Source organism: Mus musculus, chromosome 10 (assembly GCF_000001635.26).
Source record: "Mus musculus strain C57BL/6J chromosome 10, GRCm38.p6 C57BL/6J".
In the NCBI taxonomy this organism is placed as follows: Eukaryota; Metazoa; Chordata; class Mammalia; order Rodentia; family Muridae; genus Mus; species Mus musculus.
Window position 1 is genome coordinate 34,119,393 of NC_000076.6, and position 8,924 is coordinate 34,128,316.

Below are 8,924 nucleotides of genomic sequence, written 5' to 3' on the forward strand. Positions count from 1 at the left end.
TAGGCTTTCTTGTAATGAGCCATTCCTAATCTCCTGTGCTCCAGTCAAGGCCCAGACTAAGGACTCTCACCAGCGTGGGAACCTCTCTCCCTATGCCCTCTCTCCTGTAACCCCGGGGCCGAGGGTGTTGCCCCAGGGTCCCTGGTTGGGGGCTGCCCCTTGTTCACCCCCTGTCCAGTGGGGTCAGTGGCTTATATGCCCACCCGTGGCTGAGTGGAAAGCGTCTGGCAGCCCTCCGGCATCTGCCTACCCAGAGCATAGGAGGAACTCTGGCTGGATGTGGGCTATCCTCCCTCCCTCTTCTTCCCTTACACCCCCTTTAATTCCCAACAGAAAGAGAGCTAAATCTGATCAATGTTTAATTGTTTTGAAAGATTTCACATTCTTAAAAATACAGGAAGTAGCCATAAATCTGGGGGATGGACAGAAATGACAGTATTCTTTAAAGATCCTAGTTTCAAGGAGCAGAATTCTGTCTGCACTGCTTTCACCGAATTTTACATCTTGCCAACCACAGTTCCACCAAGCCTTTGACCAAAGCTCAGTTTCCCTGTTTTGTTTACCAATAACCAAATTCAAATTCACTCCTCTCTGTCTCGACTTCTGAGACAACATGATTAACCTCTATCACCTCCACTTTAGCTAATAAAGTGGTTAATAAACTGGTGTATAAGTATATGCGGAACAAAAGCTCAGTTTCCCTGTTTTGTTTACCAATAACCAAATTCAAATTCACTCCTCTCTGTCTCGACTTCTGAGACAACATGATTAACCTCTATCACCTCCACTTTAGCTAATAAAGTGGCTAATAAACTGGTGTATAAGTATATGCGGAACAAAAGCATGCACTATCACCACCAAGCCTTTCTCTCTTTTTAAAAATATCTATGTTTATTTTATATGTATAGGTGTATAGGCTGTATTAGTTAGGGTTTCCATTGCTGTGATGAGACACTATGACCGAGGCAACTCTTAGAAAGGAGAATATTTAAATGCAGCTGGATTATAGGTTCTGAGGTTCAGTCCGTTATCATGGTAGGAAGCATGGCAGCCTCAAGGTAGGCATGTGCTGCTGGAGGAGCTGAGGGTTCTACATCTTCATCCAAAGGAAGCAAGAAGCAGACTGAGTCTCAGGAAGCTAGGAATAGGGTCTCAAAGCCCACCCCCACAGTGATACACTTCCTTCAACAAGGCCACACCTGCTCCAACAAGGACATACCTCCTAATAGTGCCAATCTCTTGGCCAAGCATAAACAAATCACCACATAGTCTGAAAATCAAACCTTAGTGTGATACCAAGTGATATATTATTTCTCCACCAGTAAGCCAATTCAAGGCAGATTAGATTAAATTAAAGGCAGATTTATTGGGATGCTGCTCTCCAGTGGGCAAGTTCACTGACCCCAAAGGAGGAGGCCAGGGGAATTGCGATGAGAAGAGGGGAGGGAGAAGAAATAGAAACAAAGGGCAAGAGAAAGGTCGAGAGAAAGGAGAGAGAAAGAAAGGGACCAAAATGTCTAGATTATTATTGTCTGAGGGAAGGGCAGCCCAGCCCCTAGGTTGGAAAGTTCAGGGTTGGGGGCAGGGTATGCTAGGTAGGAACTGAGGGATGCTAGGAGAACCTGGATGCCAGGGCTGCTGTGATATGAAAAATATACACCTCAGTCCCTTGTCCCAGGTCCAACACCAAATATCCCAGCCTTTTGTTGATTATAAATGAATGAGGGGTACCTTAAATGTCCATGATTACTTCCTGCTGACATTGGGGCACAGTTTTGTTTTGGGGAAGCTTAAGAAAATTGGGATGCTAGTGAAGTTATTGGGGGGAGTTAGCTGACCAGAATCAGTGGGATCATCTGCTGCTAGGAAAGTACAGGCCCAGTAGAACCTTCTGTGAGGGTAGACAGGAGCATCTCTGAGTAGCATCTCTGGAACTGTCCTGGATACAGATTTTGAGTAAACAACTGGATTTGGCAAGATGCTGGAACACATATACATATTGGAGGCAGAAAATAAAGTTAAGGTAAGGGAGAAAAAAAAAAAACATTAGGGGTACATTTGAAACTCCTAGGCCCACGGTCATGGTAAGTGGAGAGATAGTGATCCCAGGACCAAAGAAAGGGAACTAAACCAAGGTGCTGAACAACCTGTCCCCTCCTTGTTTCCCAGTTGTCTTTATAGCCTCAGCAGTACTAAGACCCTCCCTACGCACTTCTACCCCCAACCTATACACTGTGCCACCTGGTTGAATGCTCTGCTCACTTGGTACTTTACACTTCAGCTTCTTACACAGTCTACCAAGCCCCTAACTCCCCTCATCTAAATCAAACCATAATTTGTGTTTTTTAATTATTTGGAAGACATGGTTTTTAGCTTGCTTCCCCATTCTTTTGAAAATGTGTGATGACTAGGTATATTGGAGGAAAGGGTCCCTGCTCCTTAGTTTTCCTTTTGAGACACGGGTTCTGAATGTCCTGGAGCTTGTTCTGTAAGACCAGGCTGACTTTGAAATCACAGAGATCCACCTGCCTCTGCCTCTTGAGTGCTAGGGTCAAAGGCGTGCACCACCACTGCCCAGTGTCTCTCTTTAAAAAGATCTACGTTTGTTTTATGTGTATAGGTGTTCTGCCTGCATGTATGTATGTAGACCATGGTAAGTACACAGTGCCCAAAGAGGTCAGAGGTACCATCAGATGCCCTGGAACTGAAGTTACAGGTGGTTGTGAGCCAACATATGGATACTGAGAACTGAACCTAGGCCATCTACAAGAACCGGGAAAGCTCCTGACCAAAAGCAGTTTCGTCAGCCTTTACTTGGTATGTGTACTTTAAACTACCATAGTGGATAAGCCTTTGAAAGTCTCTTCTGACTTAAAAGGGAATGCAGCACAGACCAGCAAATCTTTGTTTTGTTTTGTTTTGCTTTGTTTTGTTTTGTTTTGTTTTGTTGTGTTTTGTTTTGTTTTGTTTTGTTTGAGACAGGGTCCCACTCCCTAGGCCTGGCTAGAACTTGGCAGAGAGGAGCTCACATTCACAGAGCCCTGTCTACCTACGCTTCCTGAGTATTACGGTTAGAGATGTGTGCTACCAAACCCAGCCTTTGACCCGGAAAACTAAAACATCGTTGCTTACAGTTTTCTGTTCCATGATTAATTTTCATACAGAAATGATATTAGAGTCAGAAAATATCATAGTATTTGAATAATCCTTGTAGGTCTGGCTAGAAACACAGTGTGTTTTTCACTGTAGCAAAGAGCAGACTGTAGTGTCATAAAAGTTATATTCCTAATACTCTGTCTTTGACAAGCAAGAACAAAATCCCAGTCTTGAAATTAATATCAGATCACCCAACAGAAAGATCTTAAGTTCCTTCATGTTTTTACTAAAGTCTCTTATACAAAACTAGAATAGAGATATAAAATGTTTAATCTAGATTGTCACTTCCAGTAAATTATTTTCTCTCAGCTTTGTTTATTTAACAATTAATATAACTAATTCCTTGCCAGTCAGGTTTGCCTGGGGCAGAGCCAGCAGAGGTGCGGTGCGTACTGTCCCATAGCCTCCATTGTCTGGCCCATGGCTCTCTCCACCTTCCCAAGGAGGCTTTTGGGGCCCCAGGAATGTCCATCTTAGACCCCTCCCCAGCCAATCCCCTGCCTGCCAGGCCCACCCAGGGCAAAGCCAGCAGAGGTAAGCATCATCCTCGTCCCGGAGGTTAAGCTCTGCCTGACACATGAAGGAGTCTTGCTGGCAGCAGGATCATTCAGCTAACACCACAGAAAACCAGACGGCTAAATGACAGCTTAAGAACAGAATCAACAAGAGCCAGGAAAATATGTCACTATCAGAGTCCAGCTATCTTCTACAGCAAGCCTTGACTATCCTAACATAGCTGAAGTACAAGAGGATGACCTTAAACCTATCTTATAAAGATGATAGAAGCCTTTAAAATGGAAATGAATTAATCCCTTAAAGAAATACAGGAAATACAATCAAATAGATGAAGGAAATGAATAAAACTGTCCAAGAACTAAAAATGGAAATAGAAGTGATAAAGAAAAAATGGACTACTGGAGATGGAAAGAAAACAGGAATAACAGGTACAAGCATCACCAACAGAATACAAGAGATGAAAGAGAGAATCTCTGGTGTAGAAAATATGATAGAGGAAATTGATTCATGAGTCAAGGAAAGCTAAAAAGTTCGTTACACAAAATGTCCAGGAAATTTGGGACACTATGAAAAGACCACATCTAAAAATAACAGGAATAGAAGGAGAAGATTCCCACCTCAGAGGACCAGAAAACATCTTCAACAAAATCATAGAAGAAAATTTTCCTAACCTAAAAAAAGAGATGCCTATAAATGAACAAGAATCTTAGAGAACACCAAATAGATAGGACCAGAAAAGAAAATTCAACCACCTCATAATAAACAAAACACTAAATGTGTGAAACAAAGAAAGAATATTAAAGCTGCAAGGGAAAAAAGCCAAAAAACATATAAAGGCAGACTTACCAGAATTATACCTGACTTCTCAATAGAGACTCTAAAAGCCAGAAGGGACTGGCCAGATGTTTTGCAGTTGCTAAGAGGCCACAGATGTCAGCCCAGACTACTATACCCAACAAAATTTTAATCACCATAGCTGGAGAAAACAATATATTCCACGATAAAACTAAACTTAAACAATATCTTAAAACTAATCCAACCCTAAAGAGGATTGTGAAAGGAAAACTCCAGGGTTAAGCACAGGAAAAAAAAAAAAAAAAACACGAGATAAATTATTTTACACCACCAAAACTAAAAGAAGAAAAGTGTGCTCACACACACACACATGAAAACACGCAGACATGCAGAGTATCACCACTAAGACCAAAATAAGAAGAACTAATAATCATTGGTCATTAATATCTCTCTACATTAATGGACTCAATTCCACAATATAAAGACACATGCTAATACATTGGATGCATAAACAGGATCCATCATTTTGCTTCATACAAGAAACACACCTCACAAACAAAGATAGATATGATCTCAAAATAAAGTACTGGAAAAATATTTTCTAAGCAAATAGACCCAAGAAACAAGCTGGAGTAGGTATTCTAATATCTAATAAAATAGATTTTCAACCAAAAGTAATCACAGAGTGGGGAAGTACATATCCTACCCATCAAAGGAAAAATCCACCCATTCTGTGGTCTCAAATTCTGAACATCTATGCCCCAAATGCAAGAGCACCCCTAAAGCTTAAATCACACATCAAATTCCACACATTAAATTCACACATCAAATTCCACACATTAGTGGGAGACTTCAACACCCCATTCTCACAATGGACAAGTCATCAAGACAGAAACTAAACAAAGAAATAATGGAATTAACAATCCTTATGAATCAAATGAACCTAAAAGACATCTATAAAACATTTCACATAAACACAAAAGAATGTACCTTCTTCTCAGCACCTCAGGAACTTTCTCCAAAATTGAGCATATACTAGACTGCAAAGCCAGCTTCAACAGAAACAAGAAGATTGAAATAACCCTCTGTATCTTATCAGAATGCCATGTATTAAGGCTGGACTTCCACAACAGGAACGGCAAAAAGCCTACACACTCATGGAAACTGAACATGAAGATGAACATGAAGATAAACATGAAACTCTCTAATCAATGACTACTGGGTCAAGGAAGAAATTTAAAAAGAGTCCAGTGTTATCTGCAGTTAAAATTCTGGGAAATCTATTTGGAAAGGAGAAACAGATTCTTCAAAGTCAAACTAAAGATCATGCGACACAGTTGGCCAAAGAGAATGTTAGATGTTTGAGTGCTTGAAGCTGAAGGAATGCAAGCCTTGCTTAGAGTTTGTATCAGTGGAGGGATATGGACACCAACTCACATACAACAGAAGCAGGAATAAAGATGGAATAGATTGAGCAAATGGCCAAACAATGGCTGGCTCAACTTGAGAGTCATCCCTATGGGAAAGAACCAATCCAGACACTATTAATGATACTCTGTTTTGCTTGCAGACAGCAGCCTAGCATAACTGGTCTCTGAGAGGCTCCATCCAGCAGCTGATGGAAACAAATACAGAGACCCCCAGCCAACCATTAGACAGAGCTCCAGGAGTCTTGTGGAAGAGTTAGGGGAAAGATTGAGGAACACAAGGGGATAGGGACTCCACAGGAAGACCAACAGAGTCAACTAACCTGGTCCCTTGGGGAAGGCCCAGAGCCTGAACCACTAACCAAAGAGTATATATGGGCTGAACCTAGGGCCTGCCCCCACCCCATATGTAGCAGAAGTGCAGCTTGGTCTTCATGAGGGCTCCCCAAAAACTGGAGAGGGGGCTGTCCCTGACTCTGTTCCCTGTCTGTGCATCCTGTTTCCCTAACTGGGCTGTCTTGTCTGCCTTCACTGGGAGAGGATGTGCCTAGTCCTGCAGTGACTTGATATGCCAGTGGGGGTGGGGTGGGGTTCCCTTCTTAGAGGAGAAGGGGAGGGGACAGTGGAGGAGGGTCTATATGACAGGAGGATTGGGCAGAAAGAGGGGGCTGCAATTGGGATGTAAAGCAAATAAATAATAGAAAAAAAACCAATATAATACAAAGGTTAAAAGTTTGTTACAGTTTCAGAATTAAGTCTCAAAACTTGGGAGAAACAGCCTTAAAATATACCAATATTTATTTTTTTATATAAAAGCAACAATTCAAAACATTTTTTTTTTCTGTTCTTGTGTAAGATCATAGTTCGTGAGTGTTAGTCATGGACATGTCATCTACAAAGCCAAGGGCAGGGATCACTGCATCTCCTTCCACAGAGCGGACACTGCCGCTCATTTCTTCTCTGCTAACATACTTGTGCAGCATGCTGTAGAACTGGTTCTTGGGATTGAATGTGTACAACGCTGAGATTTCCTGCCAGTCTTTACTGCTTGGAGTGTTGCATTCCTTCGGCTTCGAGCACTCAAAGAAACATCTAACATTCTCTTCGGCCAACTGTGTCGCATTCTCTGCAGCTTGATTTTGAAGAATCTGCTTCTCCTTTTCCCAATAGATTTCCCAGAATTTTAACTGCAGATAACTAACCGGAGAGAAGCATCGGGTCACAGACTTAACAAGAAGAAGTAAGATAATAACGGCAGCTATCAGAATCCAACCGAACACCTACAGGAAACAAAACAGGAAGGCAACTTAGTGACTTTTGACATTATAAAAATTTAAAAGCCCGAGATAAAGTATTTACTAAACTATTTACCAGCTTTGATAGTGAACAAGTCTTGTCTTAAGCCCTTTAGAAAAAGAACTGTTGGTAGTAATTATCCTCCACCAGCTGGGCGGCGGTGGCGCACACCTTTAATCCCAGCACTTGGGAGGCAGAGGTAGGCAGATTTCTGAGTTCAAGGCCAGCCTGGTCTATAGCCTGAGTTCCAGGACAACCAGGGCTGAACAGAGAAACCCTATCTCGAAAAAAAAAGAAAAAAGAAAAGAAAAGAAAGAAAGAAAAAAACAAAACAAAAAAACTATCCTCCACCACACACACACACACACAACACAGTACAACAACCCTACTGCTGTTTTAGAAAGTCAACAATAGTCCATTAGTCCAAGTCATGTAAAATATACAAAAAAGAGCTCACGTATCACTCCCCTGTAACTGAAAATGTGGGGCTTCTAGAAAGGGTACTCATTATAAAGAGCATCTCCTCCTCCCGCGCCCCGGGGCTTTCTAAATGTGTGGATAGTGTGTTTGGGGCTGGCAAGATAGGTTCTAATGTAATAATGCTTCTAGTTTTCCCAGAATATACAAAATTCACCTGTCCTGAGGCTTTGCTACACAGTGGAAGGAAACACTAAAGAATAACATAAAAAGTACTTCGGCTCCTACTGAGGGGACAAATTTCCCTATTTAAATATTCAGTCCCTGGTCTAGAGAAAAGTCACTGACTTCCTCGCGCCTCTGAGCCTCCCCATCGCTCCCAGAGCCTGACCTGAGACTGAGCCTTGAGCTGGCTCAGGATCTCCTGCATTTCCACCTTCTGCTTGTTGCAGGGAGCCTGCGGTAGCGTGGCATTGCAGTTGGGGTCGCGGCCCTTGCACAGGTATGGCGCCAAGCGCGCGCTCCCGCTGACAGCACATTGGTAGAAAGAGCCCTCGAGCAGCGCCACGGCCACCCAGGTGAGGGGCGCGAATGCCGCGGTCATGCTGAGCTGGGCGCACACGAACGCGCTGCGCAACCCCGAACTGAATCGCGCGCTCCGGGAGCAGCAGCCGGTGAGCAGGCGCCATGTGCGCGCGCTCAGCGCATATCCCAGGAGGAAAAGCGCGAGGGCAGGCACCAGCAGGAACACCAGGCCGTAGGGCAGGTTCCAGGTGGCAGTGCAGGGACACTGGAACACCACTGAGGAGAAGATCTTCTCCCCACCAGCCGTCAGTAGGGTCACCAGGCTATAGCCCAGGGCGTTGCGGTGCTTTCTCTGCAGGTCCAGCACTGCCTTGAACTTTTCCATGGGTTCTGCTCACACTGGACACCCCACAGGCTCTGCTTCTCAGGAAGGTTGAGTGAACCGTGTACTGTACTTTACATCGTGCTTTGAAGCAACTTTCAAAAAGGAAACCCTTCCGGGTTTCACTTTCTTTTTTTTCAATCACACCAGTTCTGGTAAAGTCCCACAAATAAAGTCCCTGTGATCTTTGATCTCCTAAGATCCACTCCACATCCCAAGACTGTAGGGAGCAGAAAAGTCCTGAGCAAAGAGAAGATCTGAATGACTGTGTATCTCAACATGGGCAGCCTGTGAGACTGATTGGTCCATGTAAATTCGCAGGAGCCATTACCCGTACAGGTCACAGTCAAAAGTAACAGCAAAGCTGTCCTTGGGAGTCTGAGTATGTTTATAAACAGTTGACCGGTGCA

The 8,924-nt window shown here is 43.4% G+C and overlaps 1 protein-coding gene across 1 annotated transcript; it reads right to left on the reverse strand.

The window, feature by feature from the left end:
• Nucleotides 1–6,674: 6,674 nt before the first annotated feature.
• On the reverse strand, nucleotides 6,675–8,580 carry Calhm6 (calcium homeostasis modulator family member 6). The gene is made up of 2 exons (NM_175449.4): nucleotides 7,999–8,580; nucleotides 6,675–7,174 (listed from the first exon to the last, which is right to left on the reverse strand). The coding sequence occupies exons 1-2, from the start codon at nucleotides 8,515–8,517 to the stop codon at nucleotides 6,752–6,754; spliced, it is 942 nt and encodes a 313-aa protein (NP_780658.2). The 5' UTR covers nucleotides 8,518–8,580; the 3' UTR covers nucleotides 6,675–6,751.
• Between the last annotated feature and the right edge of the window lie 344 nt (nucleotides 8,581–8,924).

Excerpts from the sequence above, each read along its gene's own strand:
- Calhm6 (NM_175449.4), bottom strand. The coding sequence starts at position 8,517 with ATGGAAAAGTTCAAGGCAGTGCTGGACCTGCAGAGAAAGCACCGCAAC. Across the intron at positions 7,175-7,998 it reads AGCTCAAGGCTCAGTCTCAG|GTGTTCGGTTGGATTCTGAT; the intron begins GTCAGGCTCTGG and ends TGTTTCCTGTAG.